At 30.9% G+C, this 20,637-nt stretch overlaps 3 protein-coding genes across 3 annotated transcripts in view; 1 reads left to right on the top strand and 2 right to left on the bottom strand.

The window, feature by feature from the left end:
• The window catches only part of LOC145335383 (uncharacterized), a 38,482-nt gene that overhangs the window by 11,355 nt on the left and 6,490 nt on the right, over positions 1-20,637 (bottom strand). Inside the window, exons 2-7 of the mRNA XM_080181132.1 lie at positions 4,691-4,873; positions 4,386-4,449; positions 3,805-3,870; positions 3,282-3,375; positions 2,435-2,503; positions 798-868 (exon numbers count right to left, since the gene is read on the bottom strand). Coding sequence (XP_080037258.1) covers positions 798-868; positions 2,435-2,503; positions 3,282-3,375; positions 3,805-3,870; positions 4,386-4,449; positions 4,691-4,732 — 406 coding nt within the window. The 5' untranslated portion in view covers positions 4,733-4,873. The remainder of the gene's footprint in view (positions 1-797; positions 869-2,434; positions 2,504-3,281; positions 3,376-3,804; positions 3,871-4,385; positions 4,450-4,690; positions 4,874-20,637) is intronic.
• LOC145335385 (uncharacterized) lies at positions 7,424-19,143 on the top strand. The gene is made up of 9 exons (XM_080181133.1): positions 7,424-7,510; positions 8,276-8,340; positions 8,633-8,677; positions 8,986-9,054; positions 9,279-9,361; positions 9,712-9,760; positions 12,082-12,175; positions 12,797-12,868; positions 18,209-19,143. The coding sequence occupies exons 1-9, from the start codon at positions 7,469-7,471 to the stop codon at positions 18,257-18,259; spliced, it is 570 nt and encodes a 189-aa protein (XP_080037259.1). The 5' UTR covers positions 7,424-7,468; the 3' UTR covers positions 18,260-19,143.
• BRWD3 (bromodomain and WD repeat-containing protein) overlaps positions 16,865-20,637 on the bottom strand; it is a 69,616-nt gene continuing 65,843 nt past the window's right edge. Inside the window, exon 63 of the mRNA XM_080181122.1 lies at positions 16,865-16,876. The gene's annotated coding sequence lies outside the window, so the exon portion shown is untranslated. The remainder of the gene's footprint in view (positions 16,877-20,637) is intronic.

The following is a 20,637-nucleotide window of genomic DNA, read 5'->3' as shown; positions in this document are numbered from 1 at the left end:
ATTATTATTAAATTTCAAATAATTCTAAAACCGGTGCTTTTCCTCAAAGTGCCTATTAAGCACTGAAAATCTCCTATGTTTTGGAAGATCTTTTTAAAGGAGGCATAAGTTTTCTCCCTATGCCTTAACCACAACGAGGATACTTAACCTAACCTGACCCAAAGAATTACAAATAAAAAATTACCCCTCCCCACTTATATTTAATTCATTTTTTAAAAAAAGGTCGGTGTTTGACAAGACAATTTTAGGGAAATTACTTAAAAATCCAACCAGTGGCGTGCACAGTGTACTGCAATGGGCCGGGGGTGAGCAAAACGCACTAGAAAATTTTGACACACCCCTTTAACCAAAATTGTAGAGGGGTGTAAAATTTAGGGGGGTGTCTAATAGACAGCATGAGAGTATTTTTTTAAGTCAAGGGGTTCACCCAACCACTGAAAAGTCAACAAAGTTTTCCTGAATTGGCAAATTGGATATTTTTACCCCCCCCCCCCCCCACCCCACTTCCTACATTTAAGTGAAAATTGACTTTTTTACCTTGACACCCCCCCCCCCCATTTGCTCTATTCAGAGGATGAATTAGGTGGGTGTTTGCTTTTTTAAATTGGGGTCTAGAGGAGTAGATATTCCATTCTGCACGTCTCTTATAATCTAACTAACAATATATTTGGATTTAGCTCTTACTAATTACTTTAGTTTATATTAAATTTATTTACTGGATTATAAAGTAAAGTTAATCTGCCACGTACCAATGGCTTATAGTAAAATATTGTTTTCCAGGCTTATAGTAAACTAACCTAAACTTTCATCATTGCTCAGGTGTCTTCCAAACAAATCTTGTTTCACTGGCTTATATTCATCATCTGACCTACAATTAGTAAAAGTTTATTATTGGTCGTGGCGACCAGGGATCTAAAGGATAAGACAATGACTGATAAATTGATGTAAATCCCAAAGATAATACACAAATTACCCCTTCTGTAGATTAAAATTAGTGTCTGAAACGTTTAAACACTCAACCTATTCACTAAAGTCCTTAAAGTTGTTAAGCCAACGAATAAGAAAACTGTATTTTAGGACTTTAAGGACCAGTGCAATTAACAGCCCATTGTCCTCTCTCTCTCTGGGTGGTGACAAATTATTTCAAATAAACAATTGTTTCCCTCAAAGTGTCTAGTCGAGCACAGAAATTTCGAACCTCCCTACCCCCTTTATTTTAAAATAGATTAAAGGGGGGGGGGGATTTTTCATGTGTTATATTCAAAGATAATATTCTGTGGTTTTATATTAAGTTACAAAGTTACAACCATAATTTTTTTAAAACTAAGATTTTTTATGTTTCAGAAAGATTCAAAATTAATTAAATAAATTAACAACAAAAAAATTAAAACGAAAAACGTAATTTAATTCATTAATATTTCAAATTAATATTTCAAGAATTGACAAGTAAATTTTATTCATAAGCAGTGCAGCAACTACAAGTTCATAAAATTCTAAATAAAACAGTAATACGTCATTTATTTGTAAAAAGCTAAAAGAGAAAAGTAAAAAATATGTTTTTGGGGGTGTGTGTGGGGTTTAATTCTACTAAGCCATTCCCCCCACCCCCTTAATGAAAAAATGCAAAGCCTTGTTATAGAGTAGCTTTGATACTAAAATTGTTTGAAAAGTATTTCCTACATGCATTTATGCTTTTCCAATCTAATTTAAACTTGATACAAAGATTCATCAATAATCAATCAATTGAAAAATTTTAAAATTAAAAACTTATTGGCAGACAATATTCTAAGTAAAAGACAAAATCAACCAATTCTGAAATGAAATCAATAACACAACAACGCATTTTGGCGTTTACACGAAAATCGTACTTTCCCTCAAAATGCCAGTTGAGCACTGAACCAACCATCTCTATTTTTAAGCAAATTGAAAATAATGAGGGTAGTTTTCCCCCCAATGCCTAACCCCTGCTGGAGGGGAGGGGGGAAATACCTATGGGGCCTTTATATATGTAGTGTCCTAACCCTTAGGTGCACTCAGTACCTAATAAAACCTAACCAAACCTGCCCAAAAGTAATAAACAAAACAAAAATTAATCTATACCTTACTTTACATTTCTTTCAATTATAGGTGAGGGAGGAAGGGTTTTCAGCGCCCAACAGGCTTTTGCAAATTAAGTTCAAAAAAGATTATTTTATTATCCTAATGAATTAATCTATATTTAATCACTTGGATGTTGCAGCAGATTTTCATGTACTCTAATAAATAATACTCCCAGCTGGCTAAAATAACGGTAACTCCCATCCACTCCCCTCCTCCTGGATGAATGAACTGTCCATTAAATGAGTTCTACATTATAGCAACCTAAATTGCTTAAAAATTTTCCTCTGTCAATATATCAATACGTGTATCAATTAAACAATTAATGGATTATTACCTGTCAGTTTTAGTATGATGTTTTCTGGGTGAATAAGAGGATAAATCTTCTATACTTTCTTCTTTTTCCCTGAATAAAGTTATTTACTATTTGTGCAAGCAAGGATGACAACATCCATAAAAGTGAAGCTCTAAAATCAGAAGGAAGGATAAACAAACAATTGCTACTCTTTCTAAATTGTTCCTTACTATTATAAGGATCTTCATACAAAGTTTGAAATTGATAGGATAATTCTAACATGTCTATTTTAATAACTATTCATACAAAAAATGATGTCTAAAAAGTAAAAAATCAGCATGTTTTAAATGGAGGTACGGACTTTCTGGTAACGATTAAAGAGTTGCTACGCTATCTAATTCGTAACTAACTGTAATAGGCATCAACATGCAAAAATTGAAATCAATAGGACAATTCTAACATGTCTCAATTGACGAAAGGAGCTAACCTATACGGATGGAAGGACCGACCCTAATTATAGAAAAGCTCGTATTTAAACAGGTACCAAAGCTCAACACAACATAACAATGTCAGTCGTCAAAAATCAAGAATAAATTTTCAGAAAAATCACAAAACCCATCACATTTGTATTAATATTTATTTTTTGTGATATGACTGACAAACCGACTGAACAAGTAAAATCTAAAGTGAATGCTCTTTAGCTTAGAGAATCCTTTTTTAAAATACAGTCATCTATCTTAAAAAGCAGCAGAGAAAATTACATTCTCCCTTTTATTATCGGTTTATTTCAAAATAAGGGAGATGTTTCTGTGCTCGACAAGGCACATATTTGAGATAAATTGTTAAAAATAAAAGCCAGTCTATATAACGCTCTATTAACAGTTTGTACCTGAAAATTTCATCATTTACATCAAATTCGGCGCCATCTTGATTTGAGTTGGATGAAAGTCGTCGTGTTTCCTTGAATGACTGCCATTTGCTTGCTAAACATAATGATCAGATTTTAACGAAGTTGTTTTCTGGTCGCCTTTTGGTAAGATGCATCTTTACCAAAAAAAATCACCAGTCTATCTAAAATAGTAGCCGAGAAATTCACATTTCCTACATAGGTTACGAACTGACTGACAAGCGGACAGACAAAGTGAATCAAAGAGAAAATTTATGTACATTGACAGTGATAATAAAAAAATGCCTTTTGTTTAAATTAAAGTTAATGGTTAAAAAGTTTGGACACTGCTGGTTTAAATCAACCTGTCAAGATTTAATTAAAGTATTCAATGTTTTCAAGTAAAAGGAAAAGAGAAAATGTTTGAGAAAACTTTGGGTACTATTAAAATTGACAGTCTAATGTCCCCTCAATCCCTAAATTGACATAACCTAACAATTCTAGAGTAGATATGCAATTTTCTTACTTTTCTGCATGTCTTCTCTTTTATCATACTCGTTAAACCATGAATCATCAATATCAAAATCAAAACCTAAAAAAATAGGTATATAAAGTCTAGATGAACAATCCCTTAAACTAGTCAATAATAACACAGTATATGAACAATCTGACCAAAGTAAAAGTAAGAAAATTTGTGCATTTAAATGAAACGACTTATTTAAAATTAAAATACTATATTTGCGGGAACTTTTGTTTAATGAAATCTTCCAACTTTTAACATTTACAATATAGACGTCCAAGGGAGGGGGGGTAATGGGGTGAATACCCCCCCAAAAAAAAAAAAATTTGGATTTTCAATTTTTATTCCCCCCCAAATCCCAAAAAAATGCCTCTATGAAATAAAGATTACCCCCCCAAGCTCATTTTGGGCCTACGGCACTCCCAAATTTTTATTTTTGTTTATGGTCAAAGCATTTCTCCAATTCTTACTATTAATCTGACATAGCAGCAGAATGTTTAACTTTTAATTATGACGCGGTATTTGGGACGAGATTCGAACCTATCACCTCCCCAATGATAAACTTCTTAAGTAGCGGTCTTTTTTACCTGTACGTTTGCCCTTAATAGTTTTTTGTCCAGCAACTTTTCCACCTTCAGTTGAACTATCACTCTAGAAAAAGAATTGAATTAACAATTATGTCCATAAGTAAAACATCATTGGATTTAAATGTTTTTAAAATTACAGAAACCATCTAGGCTTATATATTTAGTGGTTGAAACGTTTGGACACCAAACTAAATGAACCAACCAATCAAAATTTAATTAAAGTCCCCAAGGTTGAACAGCCCAATGTCCCCCCCCCCTCCCTGAGTCAAAATAGTACATACGTAAGTAAAATAAAATTAAGTTACCTTGTTGCTCTCAAAACTTTTACTTCTTCTTAGTTCAGGCATTGGTTAGACTAGGAATATGATCACCACGACACGTTCAGGCATTCGTTAAACTAGGGATATGATCACCACGACAATTTCAGGCATTGGTTAGACTACGACTCAGCTCTCTCATTCATCAACTCTTTGTCCACAGGTCACAATCTGAAAACAAAAGCTTTTTTCAGGCTGTTTATTTTCAGTAACAAACTAGTGAATTCGCCTCTAGAAGCTAGGTGATATGTATAAGAAGGTTTTGGGAGGAATAAAAAAGTAGCCTAAAACCATCCCAAGACTTTTTAAAAGCCTAAAACCTTCCTGGATTTATGTGAAGCTAAATATAAATCAATAAGTATAGATATATAATCCAGATAACTAACTGGATCCAGTGTTGAAGTCCTTTTTTGCCTGTTAGCAAATTGCTTTATGCTCTTTTGTAGCGACTTGGCTGTGTTAATATTTGCGACGCTATTGGCAGATATTCAAAGACCCAAATTGGATGTAAGCACAGGGTCAACGAGGTGGGGATATACAGTTATTTAACCATGTCCCCCTTTATTGTTTTACTTTAATAAGTTAAGATGTTTACGAGATCTTAACGTATAAACATGAAACCTTTTTTAATGGGAATTAATATTCAACAAAAAATAAAATGAATATAAAAAATTTCTGTGTTTTTCAACATTTATGAATTATGTACTATCGTTTTTATCATAAATACGAAATTAGATATTTTTAATCAATTTTTAAAGAAGGTGTATCAACTTTTTTTTTCATAGCTAGCCGGTTCTTTTAGTAAGTAGTAGATGTAAAATTTTTCATAGAATTAAGATATGCAATCGGTTTTTTGTAGACCTCATATTTTTTAAGTGATTTAAGTTTTTTAAAAAAAGATTAAGTCGATTTTAAGGTACTAAAACGCAACAAAAAAAGGAAGAAAATGTCCATTATGTACAAAAATAGTAAGATCTTTAATTTGACACCTTACTTTTTGAATTTTGTCAGGTAATTATTGAAAAAATTGATTGTTTTATACCCACGAGAATAAAAACTTTGAACTTAATTTTATCATTTCACAGGTAAAAAAATATGGGTTCATATATACCTTTAGAATCAGAAAAATATTACGAATCCATTGTAAGCAAAATTGAAAAAAAGTAAAAAAATAAAAATAAACAAATGGCCAATTATATTTTTTGTTCAGGCAACACTTTTGTCTTCCCTTTTTTACCCCCTCTTTAAATAGCCAATAGATATAAAAACAAATATTAAAAATTCTTTTTTTTAAATCAAACGTGTTTGATATAATAGTATGTATAATTTTATAGTGATTGCGTTTTAAGGTAACCTATATTTTTATCCATGGATAAGTGGGTTAACATTCAGAGAGAGGGTGACAATGGGTTGATTATTACACTGGTCCCCAAAGTTTTATAATAACAAATTCTAATTTGTTGATTTAACAACTTTGGGGACTTTGAATTTTGATTCATTAAGTTGAGTGTTCAAACGTTTCAACCACTAATTTTAATCTACAGAGGGGGTAATTTTGTGAATCATTATTGGGGATGTACATCAATTTATGAACCATTGTCCTATCCCATTAGATCCCTGGATAACGTTAGTATTATTGAATTACAACCATATTTCAAAAAGCTTTACCTACTAAAAAGGTAAAATTTAAGATTTATTTTATATTGTGAATTGTCCCCTCCCTAAAGCCATGATTTTTCTGCATACAAAAATTCCTTATCATTCTTTACGTGGGCGTTGTAACATTTTGTAAAATTACAAGATACTTTTTTTCTGTATTTGGGACATTGTATATAAAATTTGTTGGACGAATAACAATATTATGGGATAAATTCGGTTAGAGGGGCCTCTAAGCGAACTTGATGGAACGGGGGGGGGGGAGGGAAGGGGGCAGAAGGGTAAAGTTGACACTTCACTTTCAGTTTAGTTTTAAAAGGGAAAAGATAAGAAAAATATTGTGGGCTTTTTGTTTAGGAGATTTCTTTTGGTGGAGCCCTACCCCAAAATAAACCTTCCATGGGCAAAATAAGAAGCTTCACTGTAAAGGATAAGAATTTTGGTTCAGCGGTTAGCGAGATCCTTTGAACCGAACATACCATATGCTGATACAAGGAAGAACATGTTTAAACAAATGTCAAATGAGTAATGTATCAGCACCTAGGATGCAATATTTGGCAGAAGGAAAAATATAAAGAGGAGGTTGAAAGCATTATAAGTGGGTCTTGATAGGGAAAGGGGGAAAAAGGTCAAAATCCTGTTTGTGCCAAAGAACCACACCATACACAAAAGCATTGGCACATTTTACATGACTTTTTAGTCCAAAAAATAATGTTATTGTTTTATTTTATACAGTAAAGTCAATTCATGTGAAGTATTCAAAACATTATTAAACTCATTTTCAGAGATTATTTTGTTAAAATTGAAAATTTAAAAGAAAAAGGCAGAGCAAAATATATCTTCTTTTCTTTTGCTAGATGTAAAAGTGGCCCTTTAAAAATATTTATGTTAAAATATAAAATGTCCTGGATGAAGTTTTCAAATATATGTAAATACTTATAGATAATTAGAAAATTTATTCTACTAAATTTTCTTTGGGAAAAATGATTGACTTTTTCTTTAGGGGGGGGGGGGGGGGGAGGTTATGGGTGCACTTAAAAACATAGGATACTGCAAAATAACAAGTAAGATAGGGAAAAGTTGTGTCTTCTCAACTCAGTTAACTAGAGAATGCTGATTTGGACGCTATTTACCGCAGAGGCTTATCATTCTGTAAGTTTTATTTACTTAATGTTTTTATATTTGATTTTTTTGCCTTATGGATATATTGATTCAGTGGGTAAATTTAGCAACAGCAAAAGTATTTTGTTCTAAGTAAATTTGTACTTATATGATTATACACAAAAATCTTGCAATTGCATTCTTAAGAATGTTGTTTGGATGGATTATTCTCAAACTTTCAATGATTTTTTCTTCACTTAATTGAAATAATTTGCATAAAATAATTAAAAGCAATATTTTAAAAATCCTGAATATATCTTTTTCCTTTCTTTCAAATCAACTAGTTTTATAAAATTCACCAATATTAAGAATGAGTTTGCAATTTTTTTGTGCAAAATCTAGTTTGCTCAAGATACATTAGGATTTAAAACCAGAAGAAAATCCAATTATTTAAAATCTAGGATGCATATCAGATATTAGTTTTTGTTGATTTAAAGTCATATTTAAGGGTTTTCATTTCTGTTGGTGCTAAATGTTTGAAAGTTTCCCTCAAAATGGCTGCTCCCCACATATTGAATTAAAGATAATGTTGGCAGTATTTTTTTTGCTGTGCCATTTACATTATGCTTAATAGAACCTCACGCAAATTAAGGTAAACACTAACACATGCAAATCCCTCCCCTCTTATTTACATTTAAGATTGGGGAAGTCCTTTGGTTGCAAGGCAATATGAAAAAAATATCTGAACATTTCTTTCCAAAAATATGTTGTTGTGACTTAGCTAAATTATAAGTACAATGCTTAATTTCTGCTTAGGTTGCTCACTTCATTGTGCTAACAGGATGGAAGCTACTTCCAAGAAAGATTCTAGTTTCAGTAAGGTAAATGGATAATTATTATAAAGGAAACTCAATTACTCTACCTACAAACTGATTGTGTTGTTTTTATTCTAAAATAATCAGTTAATTTTTGGAGGCAAGGCCTTGTTATACAAAAAAAAAACTGTACACTAGCCATAAACTTTGTTTTAGTTTTATCTTTATGATAAAAAATGTAAACAAATTTTTTTGTCAAAACGTGTCATAATTTTCTTTGTAAATAATGAATAAGAAGTAATGAACTTCTAATAAACAAATTCTGAATGAGAGATAATCTAAATTAATAAAATTATAGGTATTATTTCCTGCTTGATCTAGTATGTGCAGCCCTAGCTTATTGGTAAGATTTTTTGTAAAACTTGCAAATTTAACCAAATAAAAATATTATTTCATAGTTAAATCATGCTGATTGGTCAGGTGTTATGAGACAGGTGGCAGGTGGCTTGTAATTGTATAGAGGTGGAATTAGAAACAGTCTGGGTTATATAAACAAAAGGACAAAGATACTAGCTTACTAAATATGGATATAAAACATACATTTAGCATACATTCTTTTAATTATCATAATATAAAGTTAAATGATTTGTATAAACACTTTATTTCTTTTCAGGAAGTGCTTTAAAATTGATCATAATATTATTTTTTCAGTATGCATCGGAACACAACAATGCTTCCTTTTCTGATTTTACAACAGTGGCAACATGTTTTCTATTTTACGTAAGAAATTCAATTTTAGTCAAAATTTAGAACATAAAAATGGCTTTGAATTAAATCTAAATTTTTAATAGAAATTCAAACTTTTGCTATGAACTCTCAGCATTTTTATTTAACATTTTTTTTAATAAAATATTCCTTTTTCACAATAATTTCATACACATTGTATTATTTTGCTTATTACAAATAGTAATTTGATAATTAATTTGCATCTCTTTCATATTTAGTACTTGGGATAAAAGTCGATTAGCCAAGCGAGTGATAAGCTGGTCATCCTTAGATTGGGACAGAGGAAGGTGGAATCAATTAGGTAAGAAATGTATAACCATTTCGCCTCTTTTATATATATAGTCATCTTAGATCAAAGGTCTTTTATGGATAGCTTCGAAAAGTTTTTTTTTTACTACGCTGTTTCAAAAAATTTTCTACTTTGTAGATTTTGAATGATCATTCATAGATTATATATATTATTCTAAATAATCCCTATTGAAATTTTTGTTGTTTCAACAAATTTGATTCCAGTAAATTTGTTTTTTGATATATGCATATAAAAGTCTAATTTATGTATTCACGAGTAAATAATTAATAAGTCATTTATTTAAATATATTAAGGTTCAGTTTTTTAAAGTTTGAATTTGATACATTTTTTTTAAATTTCAGATCTTGTTTTTGGCACTGCATTTGATTTACTCATCCATGCTGCTAATGCGTAAGTTTTTATTTTATCAAGAAAGGGCATAACGAGATAGGATCTACTTGCTTTTGCAAGTGATGTGGAGCCAACATTTACCATGAATACGCGACCTGATTAGGTTTAGGATAGAAATGATTTAAATCATAATGACCCAAAAATTTTAAATCAAAATCATTTTTTGAGGTATCCCATGTAGCTCTGTACTACTGTAGCTCTCACATAAATGAAAGCTACAATAGAAATGAAAGGCGTAAGATTTTTTTTATTTGTGTCATACATGCTTTTTTTTTAAAGCAAGATTTGTAAAGCAAATTAGGCTATTTTTTAATGATTTCTGTAGTAAAGAGGAATATTTTTTTCAGCCTCTTTTTAGTAGCTTTATATTCACAACTCTGTTCATAAACATCCTTGTTAATACATGCTTAATCTAATGACATTAGTAATCTAATTGTACAAAAACCTATTTGATTTGAATTAAAATACTTTTACTAATGGTCTAAATGTGCATATGATAAAAAACAAGGATATCTTTGTTAAAAATACAATAAGAAGAGGGTAGTATATCTAAGACATGATAATAACAGGAAATATTATTCAAAAGTAAAAAAAACATTCAGATTTTGAAAAATGTTTCACATGTTCTTTCAGTTAATGGCCTAAAACTTTGGGTACTTTTCTTAAATATTTATGTTAAACTAGCAATGTTTAACTATACTTACAATAATTCTAATCCACATATTTAGTTAATCATCTATGAGGATATTTATCAATTCATAATCCATAGACTTAACCCTTTGTATAGAGTAGCCGTTTTACCAAAAAAATATATACACACAAATAGGAAAATACAATTAAAATAATTACTGGTTTCTATCAAACTCATTAAGTTAAATATATACATGCATATGATGACGTCAATAGTTTACACAATAATGTTAGTGTGGAATTCTAATTGTAATTTGTAACAAAAATACTTGCAACATACTTAATTAATAAATGGATACATTTTTTACTCTTTGCTTTTTACAAAAATCAAAGAAAAACTTTTCTCGTATTCATTCGAATCGGGTGGATACAAACCGGTTCTCATCCATTCAAAAAACTATGTCTAGCATCGTATTATATCCAGCTTTCTACGAATATAAAAATGTACAATCATAAGATTTAAAAAAGTTTTTTTAGCAGGTGCCTTCGGCACCTCATGGCTAAAAAACTAGCTTTAATCTCATAATTGTACATTCTATATCCACGGAAAGCCGTTTAAAATACGATGCGAGAAATAACTATTATTTCATGATCTTTTACGATATTGAAAAATAATTGCTTTGCTGTAGTTCTTAGGAATCCTAATGAATAAGACAAAAAAATAAAATTAATAAGTCCCATTCCCAATGACCATAAATAAAAAGATATGTACTTTACTGTTGATCAAATCAACATGTAATAGACTGTGTTCATAAGACTTTGGGTACCAGTATGATTTACACTTTAACATTTAATGATTTAAAATATTTAGCAAAGCTGCAACAAAAATAATTTTAAATTGTGTTAGCAATAATATAATCAAAACTAATTTAATCAAATTTTGAATTTATCAGGTATCTTGTATATGTACCCCTTTGTTTTAAGTTTTTATTTGTCAATTAGCTTAGTATCATTTTGATATTTCCATTTGAAAATGACTGTGTATACAGTTCCGGAAATTATACTATTAAATATGATTTATGCATGTCAACAATTTCAAATATTTTATTCTAATGTAGCAAGTAGCAATAAAAAAGTAATTATTTTATTTTCTGATGATGTAGTGACTAGAAAAAATATAAAAACAAATTTATAGTTACCTTTAAATAATATAAATTATATTTTTGGACATAATTTTGTTATTGTTATCAGGCACTTGGGCATATAAGTCATTGGGTGTCATAGAGGCAAAATATAAAGTGGTAAACGCTTTGGAGTTTAACAATAGAAAAAAGTTATTTGTTTCAAATTAAATTAATTTTCTTATGGCAAAAATCTAATTTATGTATTTTTTTCTGTTTTGTTAGAGCATTTAATTATAATAGGTAAATTTACAAGCTTTGTTTTTTATGCATTTATGGTTGAGTTTTAGGGATCACATGAAACATACTCTTGATTATAATCAAAAACATTACCTATTACTTATATCAAAATCACTGATGGAAAACTTTGGACACTTCTATTTGTTACAAAAAGTAGAAAATGGTGGTTTTTATTCTAGCTAAATTTTTCTCCGTCATAGAACATACCCTCCCCCAAAATAAACTATGCCATATCAAAGTAATGACCTGAGCCACATCTATTGTTTTCAGATGGTTCTTGAGTGAATTTTTGGATAGTTCTCAGATATACGGAGCCATTGCCCTGGTTATTTTCCTTTATTTTGTTGTTTTCAATAATCCCAAGGTGAGTTAAATAAATATAGCTTAATCATATGGTGAGTTATCTAAATAAAGCTTAATCCTAATTGAGTTATTTATATATGTAGCTGAATCCGTAGGTGAGTCTTCTCTATATAGCTTAATCCCTAGGTGAGTTTTCTCTAAATAAAGCTTAATCCTAAAGTGAGTTATATACATATTACTCAATCCCAAAATGAGTTATCTAGATTTAGCTTAATCCTAGTGTGAGTTTTCTATAAATAGCTTAATCCTAAGAAGAGTCATCTATGTATAGCTTAATCCTAATTTGAGTTATCCATAGATATCTTGATATATATCTAATACTATATATCTTTTTATCTGTCCATCTTTTTATCTATCTAACTAAAGAAATATAATATATCTAACTCCCCTATATCTTTCTAGACACCTATCTATCTGTCCTTAGTAATTTTGTCAATCTCTCTAATTTCTATACGCCTATCTGTCTATTCCTATGTATTTATCTGAATAAGGACAGATGTCCTTATTCATTTTGTGTTGTATGTCTATCTATCTATCTATCATCCATCTATCAATCCATCTAACTAACTATTCATCTATATATCTATCCATGATCTATCTATTTTCTATCCATCAAATTTAGTTTGCCTGGTCGAGTCCCCACAACATCCCAGATTGGGTGGCGAAACGAGTGAAACCCCTCTCCCAGGACCAGGTAGCTTATTCAATTTAAGTAGCGAAGCTATTCTATAATTCACTTTGTCTGTCCGACCACCTCTGAGGGTATGGGGAAATATGACTGTATCAACTGCGGCTCTGAATTTGAAAGGAAAAGACAGAAAAATAGGCGTAAACCATCCTAAATCTGAAAATAAATTAGCCTAAAACCATCCAGGAACATATGTGAAGCTCCCCTGAAATGGATAAATCAATCGGTTCGGTAATTATCAAAAAAAACCTTACTACTTTATATCATAGGATGATAAATAGCATAAAATTTTGGTGAATATTCCTTGTACTGAACATTTGCTCTATAACTCACTTTGTCTGTGTGGCCATCCATGATATTTTGAGCTTTACAACTTATGAATGTTGTAATCCTTGTTTTAGTCGCGTAACTAGTTCCCAAAGTTTTATAATAACATTTTCTTATTTGTTGGCCTAATAACTTTGGGGACTTTTAGTGAATTTTGATTAGTTGGATCTTTAAAATGAGTGTCCAAACGTTTCAACCATTAATTGTAATCTACAGAAGCGGTAATTTTATGTATCATTAATTATTGGGGATGTACATCAATTTATCGGACATATTCTTATCCCTTTAGATCCCTGATTTTTAAAAGCGAAGCATTTCTATAATTAGGGTCGGTCCGTACGTCCGTCCGTCCGTCACAAACGGATAGCTTTTTTCGTTAATTTAAACAGGTTAGAATTGTCCTATCGATTCCAAACTTTGCATGATGATTTCTGTAGTAGTTAGGTACAATTTAGAAAGCGTAGCAACTCTATAATCATTACAAGAATGTCCGTACGTCCATTTTAAACATGTTGATTTTTTTACTTTTTTAACAACAAATTTTTATGTGATCTAATCATCCGATTGATCTGATTTTTGATATGTTGATTCCTGGAACAACAAAGTATAATGTTATAAGTGAAGCAACTCTATAATCAAGTCCTAAAAATTTAAGTATGTCCATAAACATAATCCTGTATCAAGCAGTTTTTCAACAAATTTACTCACAATTTTGCTTCGACTCTTATACATTTATATTCTGATTATTCAGTTCTGACACTATATAAGTGTTAATGTCCGTTTGTCCTACCGTTTCAGTGCTTCAGTTGTCATCCTTGTTATACCAATAATTTGATGTAATTTATATACTAAAGTAACCCTCTTGTAGGCTTCAATAATTGATTGAAAAGTTTTGACACTGATAGTTTGTCTGCAGACGTATTTTCCAAATTATAGGGTAAATGCATTAAATTACAAGTCACGTGAAAGTATAGTTTGGAAAATCCATCAACATTTATAAATTATCAATTTCTAAATTAAAATTTAATGGTTAGAAAATATGTACTAGATAGCAGGGAGGGAGGGGAAATTGGGCTGTTTATGACACTAGTCCCCAAAGTTTTATAATAACGTTTTCTTATTCGTTGGCACAACAGCTTTGGGTTTTTTTTGTTGAGTTTTGAATCGTTGGCTCATTTAGTTGAGTGTCTAAACGTTTCAACTTCTAATTATAATATACAGAAGACGTAATTTTATGTATCATCATCATTGTCTTATCCCTTTAAACCTCTTAAGAGTCTAATTCACCATATCTATTTTAGTTGCTGGGCCCCTAGCCTCTAAGAGCATCTTAAAGTTTAGAATAAAATATTGCTAAATGTCCTATATAAAGCTTCCTTAAAAAAGTTTATTCGATCAATCCATTTGTAGGCGACAAACAATTTCGACATTATATAAGGAAATATAATCTTTTTTGGGGAGGGTGTCCTAACCCTCCTTCCCCCCAAAAAATATTTTTTTACTCTTTTAAAACTCAAATTTAAAAGGGGATGAAGTCGACTTTCCCCCTCCTACCTTAAGTGCCCCTAGAGGCATCTAGGGACGTAGCCGCTAGTATAAACAAAAAGGAATAAATATTGACAAAATACCAAATTTGTTGATAAAAAGACTAAATCAATTATGAAACTATGCCTACAAATCAGGGTTTTAAAGGGATAAGACAACAGCTGATAAATTGATGTACATTCCCAATTATGATACACAAAATTGCCCCTTCTGTACATTACAATTAGTGGTTGAAAGGTTTGGACACTCCACTAAATTAACCAACGAATCAAAAATTCAATTAAAGTTCCCAAGGTTGTTATTCCAACGAATAAGAAAACTTTATGATAAGACGTTGGGAACTAATGTAATAAATAGCCCACTGTCCCCTCCCTGCCAATAAATACCAATATGTTCTAATATGACTATTATTATTATATAAAATTTAATTATATGCAATTTCTAGCAATAGAAGTATCAAAGATATTACTTCATAAGATTAACTAAGGCCTTAAACAATTTTGACTGCATTGAAAATAAGAATTTAGTATTGATTAGTATATATGATTTATAACGTTTTTTAAAAAAGATTTTTTTTTTTTTGTACAATTAGGATTGTCAAGATATAAATGAAATTGCTGTTTTTTTTTAATTTATATATTTAGTTTCGCTTTTGTAGATGTTGTCATCCTTGTTTAAATGTATTTTTAACATGTCTAATAGACTATAAAAGTTTTAAAGATTTTTAATCAATATAATAGATTTGAAATCTGCATAAAAATTTAAGGATTTTTTATAAAATTCGTTTTTTATATAATTCTTTATTTAAAGGCGCAAATACGATTTAAGTTAATAAATTTTGACCAATAGGATAGCTGGATTGGAAACTACCTACGCTCTAATTGGTTGAATGATGTCCGTCACTTAAGCTTCTCCAATCAGAGCGCAGATAGTTTTCAATCCACCAATCACAGATCTCAAAATTATTTAACTTAATTTGTATTTGCGCCTTTAAATAAAGAACTATATAAAAAACTAATTTTATAAAAAATCCTTAAAATTTTATGCAGATTTCAAATCTATTATATTGATTAAAAATCTTTAAAACTTTTATAGTCTAAAGTCTAATTGTATCTATATATTTATCAAAAAACTTGTTTGTCATTATTCTCATTAATTTTTTATTCAATTTTTTCAAGGCAAAGTAATGGACAATATATTCTATTAACTATTTGTTTGAAAGCATAAGACAAAATATGAAAAGGAAGGTATATTATTACCAAAAACTAGCAGCTACAACCCGAGTTGCCTCTGGGGGGGGGGGGGGGGCAACAGATCAACCCTCCACTTTAGATTTTAAAAAGAAATTTGCATGTAGGGGGATTTTTTGGCATTGTGGTAGCACCCTCAGGGGCGACCAAGCTTTTTTATTTGGGGGGAGGGGGGTAAAATTTTGAAAATTGGCACCCCCAAGCTCATTTTGGAGGGGGGAGGGGGTAATCTTTATTTTATAGAGGCATTTTTTTTTATTTGGGGGGGGGATAAAAATTGAAAATCAAATGGCACCCCCAAATTCATTTAGGGGGGGGGGGGTAATCACCCCTTTACCTCCCCCCCTTGGACGTCTATGAGCACCCTCCCCCAAAATAGTAATAAACCTTCCCAGGACATATGAGAAGCTTTACTGTAAAGGAGAACCATGTAGGTACTTTACTACATAAATATAGTCAGACAGACACACTGACATCTTGTTACTTAACAAGTAAATATTTATTACCATTGACTACGTGTCCTTTTATCTATAGAAAGTTATCTATGATCAATAATTAATAAACGGAAGAAAAGTATATTTATTTTCTATTCAATTATTAATTCAATTTTATAGTCAAAGGTATTTAAGATTATATAAACAAGGATGACGACAACATTCATAAAAGCCAAGACAAATGAAAAACAGAAAATAGGGCAAACTAATCTTAATAATTATATAGTTTTTAGTAATAAAAGAAAAACAAAATATAATTCGTAAAATTGCTGCAATTTGCCGAATAATTACATTTAATTACATGAGTAAAGCGAGGTTACGCTTATAGCATATTCTATTAGTACATCCAATTGTTATGGGAATCTGGTCGGACGTCCCTAACCTAATCTTAGAAAAGCTTCGCTCATATAAAGTGTTAAATTGTTAATAGAAAAAATTTCCAGCTTTTATATTTAGCATTTTAGAATGAAAGGAAATAAACATTAAAACAATTATCAAAAAATTCCAAAATGAAAAATATATAGTAGGGCGGGTTCATATCGGAATTAGAAAAAGAGGGGATATGCAACAGATAAAATTAACCTTAAAAACATTTCTGACTGAAAAAGAATTTTAAAAAATTGTGTTTTAGAACGCGACCACTAAAAATATATTTCATTACTTATTATATGCAAAGACGACATTCAAAATTTTTTTTGAATCAGAACTATGGCTTCATGGTGCTCCCTGGAAAGGCCTTGAGGAGCTGAATCAGGAACTTTTGTTCGTTTCAAAATATCTCGTTCCTAGCCTTAGCAATCACTAAAAAATCACAATTTTTTAAGGTTTATTGAGAATTGTCTAATTTGTACAGGTTTTTTAGATTTTCTCAGGCTAGGAACGAGATTTTTTGAAACGGTCAAAAGTTCCTGATTCTACTTCTCAATGCCTTTCCTGGGAGCACCATGAAGCCATAGTTCTGATTCAAAAAAAATTTGACTCCCATTTACAAATAGCTATACAATTGAATGTCTGGTCGTCAGCGGTTTTAAGACTTAGGATAAATTTTAAATCATCCAGAGGTGTATTATACTCATACAAATCATTTGCAGATTCCCGCTTTGGCCTCAGAAAAAACTGTCCAAAATCGACCCACCCTAATATATAGACTCATATACTAAGGTTCGAATCCAATTCATTTTTGGCTGTATTAAAACCGGTTAAGGACCATTCTAAAAAATCATGTATCGTCCCACAGACATCAAACTCTTTAATTGCACGACCTTTGTCTGAAAGTCCTAACTGTGCCTAAAATGAATAGTGTCAAGAAATATTAAAAATTAAAGTTGGCCTCTAAACATAGCAGCAATAGGAAACATTTATAACGTATTGTTGGGTAGAGATTCGAACTCGTCACCTACACGATAAAGAACGGATGCGCTTACGTTTTATGCTATAACCGTTAGGTGATTAGCTTACTGCAGGGAGGAAGGTGTCATTCGGCTGTTTATTACACTAGTCCCCATAGTTTTATAATAACGTTGTTTTATTCGTCGGCTTAACAACTTTGGGGACTTTTATTGAATTTTAATTGGTTGGTTTATAAAGTTAAGTGTTAAGCGTTTAAACCAATAATTGTAATATACAGAGACCCCCTCATAATCATAATTGGAGATGTAAAGTTGTCGGCCATTGTCTTATCCCTTTAGATCCCTGAATTTACTGTGATTATATTTTTTGTAAATTTTTAGATTCAGCCCATCAGCTATTTTGATCAGCTGCTTGTCAGTAAGAACAACTAATTCCAAATCAAAATTCCAACGGCAAATCATTCCACAAATCAAAATAATAAGTAAGAGGTAAAATGTTTGAAAGTTTGTCTTTAAAGATCTCTTTAAAAATTAGGTTTTTTTTCAGGGAAGTTTTATATTTTACAGGGGTAGGTTATTTAAATTTTACTTTTTTCTGAGGGCAAAGTCAACTACTGACTCCCCCGTAGCGCGCTTTTTTTTTAGGGGGGGGGGATTAATTACACCACCTCCCCCTCCCAATCTTTGTACGTCCTAAATCACTTGTGAACAGCCTTAAAAGGATTTCGGAGCGAAGCCACAAAAAATGTATGCGTTTAATGATCGTTAATCCTTTATTTTTTTTAAATGCCATTTTGTGTATTAATATCAAAACTTATACGGAATTATAAATAACAAAATTTTTCACAAAATTCTAATAAAATGTACTATCTATTTATTAGCAAATTAGCACAAACACAATATTTTTAATAATCTTTTATATTCTTTAATAGTACATAAATTTTCAAACAAACGATTAGAGAAAAATAATTAGACGATTATATCCATAAAGAGCGCAGCAATAACATTTAAACCGATTTAGTTCTCCATTTTGGGTAAGCTTTCTATATAAGTCCTATGATGGTTTTAGTCAATTATATTTCTAAATTAGATGATTTTAGACTTTATTCCGCAACCTTTTTTTTAATTTTCAAATAAATAGCTCATTTATACTTGTTAATAAATCACTGAAAAGCACATTATGACGAACATGCACTAAAAATTGAAAAGCTGCCCAATTGAACACGTGATTAAAATGTTATTTATTATTCTGTAAAAAATAATATTTTTGTTATCTATACTCTATTTATGCTAAATAAATATTATGTAAAAAACAATATGGAGTTTTTATCTTAAGCAAAAATACTCTATACGTTCGCTATGATAGTCTGTCCGTATGTTGGTTGTTTTAGTATTTAAATTCTTGGGGGCAAAAGCTTTAAACCTGGCTGAAAACCCCACTTACTTTCTTTTCTTTTGGTTTAAAAACTATGGGTACTTTTTAGTGTTGGGCCGGATATCCGGCCGTATATCTGGCCATTTTCAATATCCGGCCGGATAACAGAAATCAAAACTATCCGGATACCGGATTTCCGGCAGATTTGTAATGTCGGATAACCGGTTATCCGGCCGGATATCCAGTAATTTTTATCGGATATCGAACGTTGGCCAGATATCCGGCCGGATACAGGATATTCGGTATCAGAAATCAGCCGGATAACCAGTATCCGGCCAAAAAAGTATCCGGCCCAACTCTGGTACTTTTAATGAGTTTTGATTGGTGTTTCTAAACTAATAGTGCCTGCCCAAACTTTTTCTACTGATAAATTTAACCTACAGAAATGATAATTTGTTATATCATCATTGCAGGGGATATCGTCAATTTATCGTCCATTGTCTTATCCCTTAATATCACTGTCAATTGTCAATATAATGCATTGATCTAAAGGGATAAGACAATGGCCGATCAATTGATGCACATCCCCAATGATGATAAAACAAAATTACCTCTTCGGTAGATTAAAATTAGTGGTTAAAACGTTTGAACACTCAAATTAATGAATTAACCAATCAAAATTAACTAAAGTCCCCAAAATTGTTATGGAAACGAATAAAGAACGTTATTTAAAATATATTAATAAACAGCCCATTGTCCCCTCTCTTACTGTATTGAATGGTATGTATGATGTCAATACAATGTTTCTAGGTTAAGTAGGGTTTTATTATGGTAACAAAGTCAGAAATATAAAGGGATAAGACAATGGCCGATTAAATGATGTGAAACACAATTGATGATACACATAATTACCCCTTCTTCAGATTATAATTATTGGTTAAAATATTGAGACAGCTTAATGAACCAGCCAATCAAAGTCCCCAAAGTTGAGAAGCCAACGAAAAAGGAAACATTATTAAAACTTTGGGGACTAATGTAATAAACACCCAATGTCCCCTCCCACACTGTAACAATGTATATTATAGTCAAAGATAAAAAAAAATTGATGATAATAAGATTTTATACTTCCTAATCATAATAAATCATTGGTGGAAAAGTTTGGATACTAGTTTGTACAAATAAATCCTTGTAATAAAGTAATAGAATGTTTGTCTGTACCGAAGGATATCACTGACCCGGTATGGTTCTCCTTTACAGGTTAGCTTCTCATAGGTCCTGGGAAGGTTTATAAATATTTTTGGGGAGGGTACAACCACCCTCGTAAGAGAAAATTGGGTTATCGAATTTATGTTGCCTCTAGGGGCGTATCCGCTTGTATTTAATAAAAGTACTAAAAGTTTTCTGCCAACTAATCATAGAAGATGTTTACAAAACT

The sequence above is a fragment of the Acartia tonsa genome, chromosome 13 (assembly GCF_053477335.1).
Source record: "Acartia tonsa isolate MP-2025a chromosome 13, ASM5347733v1, whole genome shotgun sequence".
In the NCBI taxonomy this organism is placed as follows: domain Eukaryota; kingdom Metazoa; phylum Arthropoda; class Copepoda; order Calanoida; family Acartiidae; genus Acartia; species Acartia tonsa.
Note: the sequence above shows the minus strand (reverse complement) of the source record. Positions and strands in the feature narration are given on the sequence as shown.